This window comes from Alligator sinensis, unplaced genomic scaffold (assembly GCF_000455745.1).
Source record: "Alligator sinensis unplaced genomic scaffold, ASM45574v1 scaffold282_2, whole genome shotgun sequence".
Taxonomy (NCBI): Eukaryota; Metazoa; Chordata; order Crocodylia; family Alligatoridae; genus Alligator; species Alligator sinensis.
Genome location: NW_005841879.1, coordinates 3178781 through 3194781, shown reverse-complemented (window position 1 = coordinate 3194781; position 16001 = coordinate 3178781). Strand labels below are relative to the sequence as shown.

Sequence of the window (16001 nt, the reverse complement as noted above, 5' to 3'; positions counted from 1 at the left end):
ATGTTGGGTAGGGAAGCCCTCCCCCCAGCCTATATCCCACTACAAAGAACTGCCCGCAAGGAAGTGGCTCCAACAGAAAGAGGAAGATAACGTAGCAGAACTGCCCCTTCTTTCCATCCTCCCAGTCTTCTTCTGCACCACTCACATGGTTTGTGAATCCTCCTGCTTTTGGGACAAAGGAAAGACTGTGCCAATCTAAAGCACGCAATTGGTTGTACGCCTCAAAAATTGCCATGTAATGTTCCTGTATACACAGAAAATGATGCATAGAACTCCCACACTGCACAGTTACAGGAATTTCTGCTTTGTGTAGGACTAAAAACCTGCCTATTTACATAACACTCAAGCCCATTCTTCTTGAGTTATTTAGATCTCCCTATGGTGGGCAGGACATGAGAAAAGAAAACAAAAATGAAACAAAATTGATATACATAATAGCATATTAATAATGTAAAGTACTGCAAGTCTATTTCACTGCAAAGACTTCTTTATGGGAAACACCAGTATAATCTAATGGGGAACAGCAGTAAAATGTACGAAACTCACCTTGCTGTCTGTAAGCTCATAAATTTTCTGGCTGATGTAGGAGACATCAGGTTTAGGCTCATTGTAAATAGCCCTTCTGGAAATATTTTTATTGGGTTTTGAAAGTCTTAAGGTGCTTCCTTCTAGCCGCACATAAACAGAGTGAGTCAATGTAGCATGATAAGTTTCTGGATCATAATTATAAATTTCATTCATCCATCCCTAGAGAAGAAAAATACTTGTAAGTTATTTAAATTATTGGCAACTTGACACAATACAAAAACTAGACATTCAAGAGTCATCAAAACCATTTGTAGCAAGGCAGAGATTTTCCCCAATTCAACCCACATAAAATGAATACAACAAAGGCACAAGGGGTCTACTACAAAGAACTGTCCTCAAGGAAGTCCCCAGAGATAGGGACACCAGATGGAAGTCCAGGACTGTACTCCTACCTCTAGCACTGGTCTTCTTTGCAAGTTTGGGCTAGTTATTTCTGCACATACCAATTTTTTTTTAAAATCAGTCCAATGGGATAACTATTTTAATCTGCTTTTATTAAAATGCAGCAAGATCTGTGGATGCCAAGCTCTACTTAAATCAATATTTCCTCCTTAGCCTTTTAAACGTGGTCTTAATGACTCCTATTTGAGGCTCAAGAGCCTGCTCTCGCAACGTGCCAAACATCCTCATAGCTAAAAGAAGTCAATGACAAGTGGATAAGGGATGCTGTGCCCTGAAGAAAACTACCCAATAAAAACCTTGCAGAAGGTAAGGTGGGACAGGAAATAAAAGAAATAGGAAAACCACATACACACACAGATCTTGCACAAGCCACCATATCAATGAAGTCTAACATGTTACTGCAACACGCTACGCTACTCTGTTAAAAACAATTTCCCTACCCAAAACCTGCAAAATACCCCTCTGCTTCAGTGGCAGCTACTGCCAGAGTCTCTCAGAACAGACATCCCATATGTTCGTGAGGACTCCTAGCTATTACAGCATTCGCGATACCCATCCTCTGTTCATTTCATGACTTTCATTAAAACCTATGAACACAATACTGGGAAAAGTTAAAGCTTTAAATGTTCAATAGCAATTCTAAGTCACTCAGCTTTGATATTTCAATTAAAAATCCACCACCACACCGTTTTAGAGTTAACCAGCACCAGAACTAGCTTTCTGGAGAAATTTTAGAGTTGGACATGTTCCATCTAGGCAAAACCTAACTGTTGTGTAAATACAAGCGCATTAAAGGAGACAGTCTGGTTTATAACGCACACAGCAGGCTTGCTGTTCGTATTAGGCACAGATACCCATTTCCTTTCTGGAAGTTATTAAGCCAAGAAATCTGAGCAAAAATTTAGTTTTCAGTTGAATTTCATCCAGAAATTCCAGCTGGACTTATCAAAGCACAAGGACACCATGTGACGTGCCAGTCAGAGCAAGTTATTTACTCTATGCAAACACAAGTTATGCGTGCAGTCCACAGACATCTAGAGAAGCTTCCATTTGCTCCCCATGAAGTTCCCCCATGAACTCCCTCTATATCACTTGGTGAAATCAAGAGGCAATGGCCATGCCTCTGGAAGTGGGTCTCCCCTTCATCCTTTTCATCCACATCAGAGCCAAGGCCAGATCTCTGTCTTCAGACAGCCTCAGACACTTCAAAAGAAATAGAAGCTCGCATGTACATACACACACACACTTTCTTTCTTTGTAGATTCCCATACCAATTTTGCCTCAAGTCAGTCACCTGTTACAGTTTCGGCAATAACTGGAGAAGTGTAGGATCTTTCCCTTATCCTGGTAACCTTTCACAGTGGAAACAGATTACAAATAGCAACTTCATCATCCCAATTCTCAGCCTGCCTCTAGTACTCAAGCAGCTGAATTGCCCAAATGATTTACGAAGGCTGAAAGATAACAAGAGCTCTGGATGGCACTAACACTGTCATCACTGACCACGGGTGAGATAGAACCAACTGGAGTGTTTCACAGGCAACACTTACACCAGCGGAGAGTACATGGCACCAAGATGATGCTTGGCTCGCACTCCCATTTTGTTGTTCTGGCTGTAAAAGTCAAATAACGCTCTGCCCATCTCATCCTGACAAGCTAAGACAAGGAGTGAGAATCCACAGATGACAGTTTTCAAGAATGGGTGTTAGTAATTACAAAGAGTGCAAACAAGCACCTTTAAACAGAGAAGTCAACTGCATAAACATAGCTGTTTTATCTAGGTATTTACACTGAATCTCCTTAGTAGCTGAACATCTCCATGATCGATATTATTGTGAAAGCACACCTGAAAGCACTATCACCATCTGTAAAACAGGCAACTGGGGAAAGGGGTAGATTAAAGTTAAAGCTACTTAACCAAGGCCAAGGTCATACCAAGGATCACAGTGAGTCTGTGGCAGAGCAAGAAAGTGAACCCCCATCTAAAGTCGCAGTTCAGCATCCTATGTACTCGACCTTCCATCCTGTCCATTCTCTCCACTATCACGATGCCAGTATCAATCAGCGTTCTTCTGTGATGGAGTAGCAAGTCTGCATCATTAGACAGTATTTTTGTTGATAACACCACAGTGGAAGTTTGCTTAACATTACATCATTACCAGTAGGAAAGGGACACCATTGAAGACACCATTGAAGATAGTCACATTTTCCCCACAGTAACAGAAATGTCTTTCAACTAGAAGACAGGCAAAAAAGGAGGACCGAGACAGGAGAGATGCACCTAGGTTTCCACTGTTTACATATTCCTCCCTCTGTCTCTTGGCTTGGCAGGAAATGGCATGAGAAGAGCCCTACACTGCTTTACTGATCTTTGACATGTGCTAAGGCTTTACATTTACAGAGCTAATCCAGTTATTTTAATCAGCCAGTCAAACAGAAATGCTTCTAAAAATTCTTGTACTTCTCATTCCTTTATTCTCTAAATTCAATACATGAGGGCGCTCATTTTAATATATACTATTTTCCCTGGAACAAACATCAATTTACAGGAATTACAGGAATGAGGCCATTATTGTCAAAAAATGGACTTTTCACTGCCTAACCCCAAACTGGGGCAATCAAGCAACACAGTTCTTGCACGAAACTCAAATACTAACAAATAACTTGAAGTTTAGTTCAAAGAACAAAGCTAAGAAATCCAGATCTTATTACTCCAATATCTGGGATACAATCTAAACATGATGCTGGTAGAACACAGCTCATTCTTTACTTCTAAACCAGCAAAATTTCTTTTTACACTCAATTTTTAACTTCATTGCTGTGAAATGTCTTGAAAAAGTGGTTCACCAGTAGGTGAAAAACCTGTATGGTTTGAAACCAGAAGAGAAATGTTTGTTAAATGTTCTGGGAGTCTGCCCCTATGCAGATGCTTTCCCAACATAAATTAGGGTTCCTCTTACTGCCCCAAGTGGATCTGCTCTGTGAGATCCCGCTTCACAAATGTAAAATTATGTGAAAAGCTCTGTTATTTCCCACCCCCTATTTCTCACCTTAAAAAAAAAGTCTCTCCAAAATTATTGTTTCTGCAAAACACTCCCTAGGAATCCAGTGCAAGCTTTTGATTCCAGGCAACTATTTTGCCATGTGCCAAAACACAAAATTATTAGGCAGCACTTAAAATACAGCAACTTTGAAGTCACAGTCCACTAGTGACAGACAGCTTATTCCACAATATTGGAACAATGGGTTTCATTACTTAGAGGGAGAGGCGGGAGTAGGGACCGTTTGTTTTTTCATACTCCTGAAGCAGTTAAAAAAAATTAAAGTAAGAAATTTGGTAATTCAGGGAGGACAATGGCCACAGTCACATGCTATTTTGCAGCTGTTTTCCATTTGCACTGATCCTGTGATCTCCATCTGCAAAAGGTCAGCAGTTCCCTTTAATTCCCAGCTGGAATTAGGAGAAAGTGTTTAGTTATCAGAAGAACTAGACTGAAAAGGTCTTGTTAACCATTGGGTGAAACTGTTTAGGAAAGGTCAGCCACATTATTCATACAACTAGATGTACCAATTTATCAGCTAGATGCTATTAGACAGTAAAAGAACAATTTTCTGGTTTGACTGAAGGATTCCCTCCTCCATGTTGCCAGTATTAACTCTCCTTTGAAATCAAACAACATAAAGAGTGGGGGCAAGAAACTAGCTCTGACAGAATTCAGTATTTTCGAGTGATGAGGGAATGTGTATAAACTAAAAACGTTTGCGTTTCAACCCAACCAAATCCAATAGGATTAGTAATATGATCAAGAGTTGCAGAGCAGACCCTTTAGGAACAGACATTAGTAAAGTTTTTTTCAGTACAGCATAACATCATAAATCCAGATATCAAAAATACGGAATTCTCAAAAATCTGGCACTTCTAACAAATACACCAGATCGGGGAAGTAGCGGCGGCCATTCCCAGAGCAGTGGAGGAGGAAGCTTGCACATGGTGGCTGCCACCACCACCCTACGCCACCGCTCCCAGACTGGCCCACTCCCCCCCACCCCAGCTCCACGACCAGCAGCTGCTCTGGTTTAAAAAAAAATCCAGAATTTTCACATTTTTGGGAGGTGCTCAGTCTCAAGCATGCCAGACTTATGAAGTTATACTGTATAATAATTTTGGGTCACAGGCACACTACAACTTAATATGACAAACCGACAATGGTTCCAATAGAGCCAATCTACTCAAAATATCAAGTTTACTGCACAAAGATGTCTCCAAGCTCAGTAATGAAAGCTAGCCAGGCTCCATGACAAGCCAAACTTTAGAACATCACTTCTTTAAAGAAGTCACTTGGAAATCTTTCCAAAGAGATTGATTAGCATCCATTAGCATTGAATTAACCTCATTTTAAAGGTCTCCAACTGCCTTCAAGTTCTCACAGGCATTATAACAGGCTGCTTCCACCCTTTTGCAACAAATTCATTTCAAGAATATTGTTTGATTGAAAGTGAAGAAATATATTGCTGTGTAAATGGTAATGTTCAAGTGATGTCACGGCTGTGACGGCCCAGGAAGTGCGAGAGCAAGGATTTCTGTGGGCAATACCTTTTATTGGACCAACTTCAAGGTTCGTATGGGACTTAGGCAAGCTTTCAAATGCAATGCATTCTTCCTCAGGTCTGAGGTGCTAGGACCCTGACATGGTGGCATGGGGAAAGCAGTCACAGCTGGCACTCCTCCCCTCCAATTGCCAAATGCTGTCATCAAAGCCTCATGTCCCTGGGCTGGATCAAAGGTTCTGTGGGCTGGATCCAACCCATGGGCCATAGGTTGCCAGTGACCTATATAAAAGCACAAACACTGCAGAATAAGACTTGTAGTCTAAACTGCCAAAAAATTAGAAGAGGCTTAGTGAGTGTGTATTTACATTCAAGGGATGTAATGAAACTGTTAGATACAATTTGATTGCCAAAACCTAAGTGACCCACAAGAACAGACTGTTGCCAGAGGAATACCAGACATATCAGGCCTAGCTCACCCCTGGTATAATTAATTCTACCAACCTGAATGGCATTAAACTAAGAAATTGGTCTTTTCTTCCAGACTCAGCCTATTATTTTGAAGGCATATGAGCAACTCATTTATTAATGACAGGCTTGGGGGGGGGGGGGGGGGCGCTATAGTGTGGCATTCTAAGATTTAAAAAAAAAGAGAAGAGAATTATGTGCCAAGGGACAGTCTTTGGCAGTTCTGCTCCTCACGCTGAATCCAGTTTGGAGATGAAACTATTACTGAAGTCTGCCATTTCTTCAGTAAGGTAAGTACGTTTGATACCTTTGAATACAGCAATTTCCTAAAAGTGTAAGCCAAATGCTTTGAGATTGGTCCTGCATTTTACTATACATTTGTACAGTGTCTAGAAAAATAAGGCCCTCAGTTCCAATCAGAGCCTCTGGCCACTACTTTAAATACAAAACAAATATAAAGAAAGATTATATTGTAATCACTCTTGCTCCTCTCTTGTGTAAAAGCCACACATTATTGTGCTTGCTTTTGAAGCAAAGTTCAACTTGCTTTTCCTGTCTACACACTTATCTGATATCTAGAAGTCAACTAATCTTTTACAGTTAGATAGCATCTTCTGTCCGAGGCTTTCAACATGCTAAATTTAACATTGAAACACCTGTGAGAAGTGCTATTTTAATTATATCAAAATGGCTACAGAAACAGTATATGATTTCTTCAAGGAAATCTGCAGCAGGGTCAAAAAACAGAGCCCAGATGTGCCAATATCTGGTTTTGCACCTTAACCCCAAAGAACACCCTTTCTTCTGCCCCTATCCCTCTGCTGACTAAGTCTTCTGAGGTTTATAAAAGAGCAAAGGTACTTCCAGGGAAAACACACAAAAACAAACAAAACAGAACTTGCAGTCCTCAAAAAAAAAAAAAAAAAAAAAAAAAAAAAAAAAAGTTTTTTAAGTCTTTCCTTAGCTGAGAATATTTTACTTTTCCCTTGTGGTTTCTGTATGATATTTATCTTCCAATAAAAATATGGGGTTTTGAGGTGTGAAGGGATTATTTTGGGTTTATTGTTTTTCTTTTTAAAAAAAATAAAAACAACCCTACACACAAACACTAGTCAACCCACATAACAGATTGGTCAAATTTTATTCATATTAAACAATAACATGTATGCTTGCCAAGACAATCCAGTAATACCATTCTTTAGGAAGAATTCTCTGTTTCAGCTGCTTCAGTGGGTTTTAAAAGATCTCAAGGGACAAAACAGAGACAAGGATCAGAACTGTGCTGATTGACAACTGCTCCTAGATTTGTCCTATATGTAGTTATAATTTTACAACATCAGATCCAAGAATTAATTGTTCATGAAGCCAAGGATTTATCATCTTAAATTAAGTGATGAGGCAGAAAGCCTTCTATAAAACCACAGAACAGCAACTTCATTTTGATTTACATCCTCAAACAACTGAACTTTCAATTAAAAATACAAAATTTCATAGACATTAGATTTCAGAGACATTAGGGGCTGGCAGGGACCTCATGAGATCATTGGGTAAAGCCTCCCCGCCATGGGTGGGAAGTCAGCTGGGATCAAGTGATCCCAGCAAGAAATATATCCACCTGTTTGTTTGTTTTTTAAGAGTCCAGAGTAGGTGCTTATACCACCTCTGGGGGGAGTTTGTTCCAGACCCTGAACACATGCACCATAAAGAACTTTTTTCTTATGGCTAGAATATATGTATGTGTGTTCCCCATTTCTTATACCAAGACTTAGATACTTATAAATGGTATTTAAGTATATGATATACATCAATTATGTTGAATCTATCTAGGTGTTCTAGTTGATATCTTCTACCAAGCAGAAACATAAGAATCTTAAAATGGTCAGAATCCTATTTCAAAGTCTCAGACGCGGTAAAATAAAACACAACAGGATTATGTATTAGAATACATGAACATAAGTGAATACAGCGCCTTGGGAAACCAAGCTTTTAATATACAATTTGAAGTCTTTTCAGGGCTGGATTAACCCCTTTAGTGGGCCCTAGGCAAACAAACTCATGGGCCCCTATTTAATACTGTATATTTACATTACTTTTTTCACTCAATAATTATATGTAAAATGAGCACAACCTCAAAGAAGTCCTTCCAAATCAATATGATTGCTATCTACAATATAAATACATTAATGTAGCTATATTATTCATCTATAATTGATTAAGTACAAAACTCCTGGTTATTTTTGGTGAAAATAGGGCATTGGGCCTTGGTTCAGGAACCAATCCCCCATTATAACATAGTTTCCTATGGGAAAATCAGTTCAGAGTTACAACATTTTGACTTAAGACGTGGTTTTCAGGAACCAATTGTGTCGTAAGTCCGAGGACTGCCTGCACTGTAAACCATTCTGTTGGATCTGAATGATGTTTGTTCTTAAAACTGGGGAAGTGGACAGCCCTGATTTTAGCTGTACAACTGGTTAATCCCTTGGGGGCCTCATGTGGCCCTTGGGCTCCCACCCAGTTGCTCTCCACAGTTGCTCCAGCTGCAGTGGTAGCCAAGGGAACCTGTAGCTGGGGCAGTGAGTGGGGGCCAGGGCGCAGCACAGTTGGGGCAGGGGGATACCTACACAGTACAGTGCAGCAGCAGGAAGGGGATGCTCATGACGTACCATACTGGTGTATCCCATATGGTGGGTGGTCCCCATGCAGGCAGCCCCCGACTGTCTGGAAGGTGGACAGCCCCAATAAAAAAAATAAAATAAAAAATATAAAAATAAAAAAAATCACTGGCCAAGATGGAATCATAGGAAAGCATGTTGTGCCTTAACCATCTCAAATAAATGACAGAGTATTACTGTGCCCTTCACTGCCACAGTAAAGGGTGGCTGCTGCATGACTGACTGAGCCACAGGAACAAAAACATTATGCAGAGTCAAAAGAGCTGGAGCATCCTAAATGCGCTCCAGCAAGTGCCAATCTCCCTGCCTTAAATTCCCACCCTTTGCTTTGTGCAATTAGATTATATTTTCCTTTTTTCAAGTGTTTGTACGCAATGAGGCCCCAATCTCACTTAAAGCCACTCCACTGTTACTACCCTCCCCACCCAAAAAAAACCATCATAAGAAATAAGCAGCTTCTCCTAAGAGGTAGGACTTGGTATTCAAAATCCTGTAAAACAGAATAATGGGGAAGTCTCATGTTCAACCCTTTTCCAACCTGCTCCCAACAGACACCTCTGCACTTCCAGGCAAGCTGTAGAACCAGTACTGTTCAATGCAGTAAATTCTATATTATAAGAGCCTTAGTTGAAGATCCCTCTTTTTTCAGCACACCTTCATTTATTTGTCCTCTCTCCTGAGAATTGGCAGCTCTGCGAAGTATGTGCAAGACCAAGTACACTGATATGCAAGTCATTATTTGGAGAAAAATTGCAAAAAAATACACTCAGGTAGAAATAAAATGGATTAACCCAGCAACGGGTAATAGTCATTTAAAATTTCACATGCAGTTCACAGCATCTTAGATCCAGCTGACCACAGTAAGTGAGGTGGATGGAAACAACAGTCCTTGCAACTGAAAAGTATAATCTCATCTTGGATGCTCAAGTGCCAGGGGCTGCTACACCAAAATTCAGGGCCTGCACCTCAGTAAGCCTTGTAGAAGGTTTCCTTCTCTGAAGAAAGGAATTTAAAGAGCTTGAGTTCTCACCAAAGTGTCACCGGACATGTGCACCCTCCCCTTTCAAATCTTTCTAAGGAGATTATTCTGTATCTAGTAAAATTTCTAAACTTTGTAAGTTATCCAATGGTGGGTGGGCACATTTATGAAGCTGAATTGGAGAGACTGATGGGGCATCAAGAATAGACAGAAGGAGCAACAAAAGCAGATACAGTGCAACTCTGCATCAGAGAAGAACTGGAGTGAAATCACTAAGCCAGTGGTTCCCAACCTTTTTTTAATACTGTGGACCGGCAAACTCACTTGAAGAATTTTGGTGGACCAGGTATAGAAACAATTTAATTTATATATTTACATTTAATTTTTATGTGGGGGGGGAGGGGGTTGCTAGAAACATCATCAATAAAGGAGACAACAGCAGCTAAAAATCATACATACGCATCATTAGCTGGCTAACGCTAGCTGCCAAGGATACAAGGAAGAGACTAGCAGTGGTTAAAGCACATGCCACGACCCAGCAGCCAACCCTTTGCAAGCCATGGCCCAGTGGTTGGGAATTTCTGCACTAAGCAAATAGAAATTCCAAACAAGAGCAACAATTCACTTTTAACGACACAGAAAGTGGTTTGAATTTGTTTTGTTACTTGGAGTAACAATAAAAACAGCAGAAAATTGTATTACTTCTTTAAATTAGAGAGACATTGCTTTAGGAAGGGGGAAAAATAAAGGTTACCCAGATATCTTAGCAATTTTCCATGCTTTGGAATTGGATGGCAATGCAAATAATAATAATAATAATAATAATAAGTATATGGAAAGAATGCACAAATGATGGTATAAAGATACCCTCCGTCCTGGCATAAGTTTGGTGGAATTCCAATTTTTAAAGCTCCATAAAGCAGGCTCACTTTTAACATTTATAATAATGGCATGAAAGCAATTCTCAGACCAGAATGCAGAACCAATGAGCTCTGAACAGCTGGTACATAAATTTGATTTTTCCCAAAGGCTTAATCTATAATAGGACTATATCTCATCCTGCAAAGGATCTGTAAATTGATCAGTGCTTGTTTTGATGGAGGCGCATGTGAAATACAGTACTTATGGAAAACATATCCCGAACTTGCAAAATCATATTAAGTTGTGGTACAACCAAAAATGGCCACTGAATTGGATTTTAAAGAAAAATAAGCTTTTCATAAGGTAATACGTACCTCAGTATAACGTTTCTTAATATTTTATCAGGGCTAAAAGGTCCCGTCAGTTCACAGAGAACTGTCTGCACAAAATGCTAACTTTGTGCCTACAACCTTCTCTCAAAATTCGTTTCCTTGTGGAAGTTAAAAATAAAATTAAAAAAAAAAGATAGTTATACTTGAGGATTCTTTTACAGTTGTTCACAACAAGAAGTTAAGCCAAGCTAAGCAATAAATCAGCCTCTTCTTGATCAATGATGAATGTAACATGCTACATGGATATCTAGCAAAACAACTATATAGAGATCTGGGAAGACATTTAAAGGATTTCAGTTTTCGGTCAAATGGAAAAAGAGACCATAGAAAAGTTTTTAAAAGTTACATGCAAGGGGGACAGATTAACAGGTGAAAGGCTGCTCAAAGCCCATTGACAATGGCAGATTACACCATTCAAAACAAAGTTAGTACACTGGGTAAGCACTGCAGATAAAGCTAAACTAAGTGAATAATGTTACAAGTTCTTTAATTGTCTGCCAATTTTCAACAAACAATTTTCAGACCATTCATAATGTAACTTTTTATGAATAACGTTCACACACACACACACACACACACACACACACACACACAGAGTTCTGTTCCTTGATAGGATGACATATTGCATACACCCAACCCATACAGTGTGAATTTCAAACCTCACTATAAAGCTCAAAATTAACAAATCCAAATTGGCACCAAGTTATACTGTTTTAGATCATGGTAATAAAATATACTAGTATATACTAGATATACTAAGCTAGTATATTAGCTTAAGTAACAGATGGAGTTTGAGATATAGCCCACTAAACTTGCATATGGAAAGGTGACAATAGGCACAGGGAAGAAAAAAAAAAATGATACAGAACTACCATGAAAACTAACATGGTCAAATTGTAGCTATTCTTAGTTTATATAACCATGTGATCTTACTACTCTTGCGTCTCAAGCCAGGAAATGCTAAGAGCAGGTACAGTGAGAGACAACAGCGATATTCACCAGGGACATATGACGCATAGAGTACTGGTGCCTGCCTGGTAAGACTAAACAAAAGGTATTATGTTAATCAAAAACACAGAAGAAAAAGGTGGCAAGGATGTGTGAAGTCATATTTAATGTCAGCTATAATCCGACCTCCAGCTCACTAGCTCTTCAGACTTGGAGGATGACATAAGCAGTCATCCAGAACAGTCAGCGGCAGCTGGCAGAGATGGTTGGGTGCTGGGTCAAAAGCTGGAGAGAGTGATTAATTTTTGCTGGAAGAGACAACTGCAGAGAGAAAGGAGAATGATAACCTGAGGTACGACTAAGCCACAGAGGAGATCGGCGCAGCCTCCAGCCGAAGCCAAATACCACCCAAAAAGGATGCAATCCTGGAATACTCAACCATTTATTAGGGCAAAGGAGTTTGGATTTTCTGTATTTCACACTGTTAGAGTTTGCACTTGTTCAGAATTCAGCACACTTTATTCCCCGCCTCCCTGTCTCATGAATATATTGTCTGAGGCAGGATATATATCTTCTGATATGAAAAACTGAGCCTTCAGTTGCACCAAGAGCTTTTCAGAGATAAAGACCCAGATAAGTCAAAGGTGGATCTTGTCTTGGGAAGTCAGAAGCACACCCAGTTAAATCCATCTCTGATGCTGATGCTCCTGCCAGCCACTGTTTGATTTCTGAAATATTTAGTCAGCACTCAGATTACAGAATGTTCTGCCTGGCAACACTAGCAGTCTAAAAGCTGAAACTCTTTATCACATAAGTGTATTGAAATGCAGTGAACAATACAGCACATTGTGCTACTGCCACATAATGCAAAGTGGCTCCTCCCATCAACAAAACCCTGTTAAAGTCAAATCAGATGCAATGCTGGAAAATTCTTCCAACAGAAGCCAAATCAGCCCCTGATAAGAACACTATTTCAATACACAAATTAAACTATTTTCTCCAATGTGGAAAGAGGTCAGGGCAAGAAATACTATGTAGCAACATCACATGATGCTTACTTTCTTCAGCCATGTCTAATGGAAGCTCCTGATTCCCCCCTCACTCTTAACTACTCTTACTGCTCCCATCATTCCAAAAAGATGGAAAAAAAAGTCATTCCCTACCATCTGATGCATTTAAGATGGAGACATCAAAATTCAAGCTGGAATTCTAGAATGTGATTTGCAGTGACCTTCAGTGCTGCAGCTCCTAAAAGTTAGAGGTCCCACCATGTAACTCTCCATCTTAATCTAAGTGACATACCATTTCATGCCACTTAATTATTACCAAATTTGGATAGCTTGCAGTTTAGAAAACATAAGTGTAATATATCAAATGCACCTTCAGTCACTGTATGCATCCATTTTGATAAGGGGTAATTTCTTCCTAAATTAAAGCTGGTGTAAATTATAAATGGCACTGTATTTAAAGTAGGTCTGGCTGAATTATGACAGGTATCCAGACAGCTTAGAAAATGAGTGTGGAATTCAAAATCTCCACTTGGACCCCTAATGCGAAAGAAAAAAAAAAAAAAAATCACAGTGATTTTCAGAATGCTAGAAAATGTCTGACCAGTGGCGCAGGGCAGCTGGCATCTGTTGCCAACTCAGTTAATGATCTAATCTGAACTTTGGCAAGTCACTGAAACACTTTGTTACTCGGGTTCCCTATCTGTAAAGTGCTTTGATATGGGATGAGAAGCACTGTGTTTATAAAGCTTAGGTTTTACCAGAGTGATTGTTGGAACAGAGAAAGCTGATAAAGATGTGAACAGCAGGGAATAGAGACTGAAAAGGGAAGAGATATGGGTAGCCAAAGACATTTGTTGTCAGAATAACCAAACCCACCTTGGTTTTGTAAGAAAGTTGTGCTAGCAGCCCAATAAAGTCAAACATTTTTTTGCAACTACTAGTAATTTGCCTTTCAGATCTCCTGTAAGCAAAGCCTGTAATCTCAAATTGGAGTTCAAATCACCACTCCCAAGTATAAGAGCACTTGCAGTAGCATCATTTGCAAGAACACACATTTCAATCTAGCATTGTTCTGCATCCAGTGCCACTAGGAAATTCCCAGGCTCTGGAACAGCTCCTGGAGCAGGGAGTCCTGTTTAGATCCCATGTTGAGCAACATGGTTAATCGGTCAGCGTGTATGCTTGCATGGCAAACTACACTACTAATACTGCCACTTTTACGGAACAAAGAACAAACAAAGTCCAAATGTGCGTATGCAGACTGAAGCCAGCCTACGCTACTAAGCTTTACTGGCCTACCTGTGCGGAAAATCCCACGCTTGACACAAGTCCCAGGTTTGACACAATTAGGCCACAAGACCCCCACAGTGGATGGAAAAGATTTGGCCAACAGAAGATTTAGTTTGTCACTCAGGAAGGTGAAGCAGCCAAGCAACAGAAAAAAATTCTGTTGGCCTACACTAAGGGCTCTGCCAACATAACCACAGCAGCAAAAACTCTAGTTTGAACAAGCCCTGAGAGAACTGTGACTAGCAAAGGGATCACTAAACAGAGCACAGCCAGGGAAGGGATTTAGTGAATACTAACAGCAGTCCTGCCACAATACCAAGGGAGACACTCCCAGCCCCAAAGACTTTACACTCAAACGCACATGTCAACTGCAGCCTACAAACTAAAGACCTATTTTCAGATGTAGAAAGGTGCTGGAAAGGAGAGGCAGTGAACCACCACAGAAGAAAGTGCACATTAAAGATACTCAAAGAATGTTATATACATAAAGTATGCCTAATACTGAAAAACAAGACTAGAAGAAGTCAATAAAGATCATACCATGGGGATGATCCTGTTCTAACTGCTGTGTAATTAGGGGCCTGCTACACATTCAAATTAAAGCTGGATAGCAACCAGCTATAGGAGTTGTTATAGATTTTCAAGCGTGAACTTCGTAGCTGGTTGGCTCTTTTTATAGCTCAAGAGTCATTTTTATTGTGTGATAATTACACATGTGACTGGTCTACATTTATTGTGCAAATAACCAGTTGTGTAATATATGCAACGTGTAGCAGGGGCCTCAAACTTAAAGTCAAGCAAACCATTTCTCATTATTTTTATCTGCCTCCCCCTGAAAGCTTGAAATCTAACAACCACCTGAATGTGACAAACTGAAGCAAATGCTTAGCAAAAGCAAAGATTAAATAGGACTCCAAGTATGTTCATATTCACTTAATAAACTGACTAGGCAAAGGACAAGTAGGTTCTTTGTGGAATCTTTCACTTACCCAACTTGAAAGCAGAATAGCTTTCAGTTGGAAAAGTAAACTACTTGCTTTGCCAGCACAACCAAGATGCATTATTCTGATGGGATATTAATACCACCAAGATCTGTTTTGCAGCTTTTTATTAGTTAGTTTTCTGGCCACAATCTCTATTTGTTAAAGAGGAAAGCTCTTTTTGTTAGAAGACAAAAAAAACCCACAACTTTCTGCAAAAGATTTAACTAGTTCCATAACATCAAATTAAACTTATTGTGGCAAATAAACATTATTCTGAGCCTGTTCAATTCTAGACATTAAATCTCAACTATAAAAATTATCCAAATACCCACTCTCTTTTTCCAAGTTTTTTCCTCATCTATATACAAGTTATGCAACTCCAAGGGAAGAAAAATAGTAATTTAATAAGAGTGGTCACATGGGTCACAGCTAAATAAAAAGTACAGTTCATAAGTCACAAAGCAAACAGAAGTCCTTAAGATATGAACAAGAAAAGAGTACTGTATTTTTAAAGAGAAATCAGCTCTTGGTTCACTTGATGAGTTACAGTCAAGCTAAATAATTAAGTTTACAGGATTCACTCAAAACTGTCCATACACAGCTAACCTCCATCCCTGCACACAGTCCAACCCAGATTGTGTCCTTATTTCTTCCTCCAATCAGCTGACATTTGCTCTCAAAGTCTCATACCCAAGAAGAAAGCTTCACTTGAAAAAAATAAATAAATAAAAATCAATACTTCTGAATCTTCTTGGGCTGACTTGACAAGACAGATTAATTGCAGTCTGGAGAGCAAACTCCAAGAAACAAAATACATTTCCTGAGACACCCCAGAGTTCAGGCATAGCATAGAAACA

At 39.5% G+C, this 16001-nt stretch overlaps 1 protein-coding gene across 3 annotated transcripts in view; it reads right to left on the bottom strand.

Annotated features, from left to right (window-relative positions):
• The window catches only part of TEX2 (testis expressed 2), a 113178-nt gene that overhangs the window by 37686 nt on the left and 59491 nt on the right, over positions 1-16001 (bottom strand). For all 3 annotated transcript variants that reach the window (XM_014527964.2, XM_025196300.1, XM_025196299.1), the window contains one exon: positions 547-747. In XM_014527964.2, the coding sequence (XP_014383450.1) occupies positions 547-747 (201 nt within the window). The remainder of the gene's footprint in view (positions 1-546; positions 748-16001) is intronic.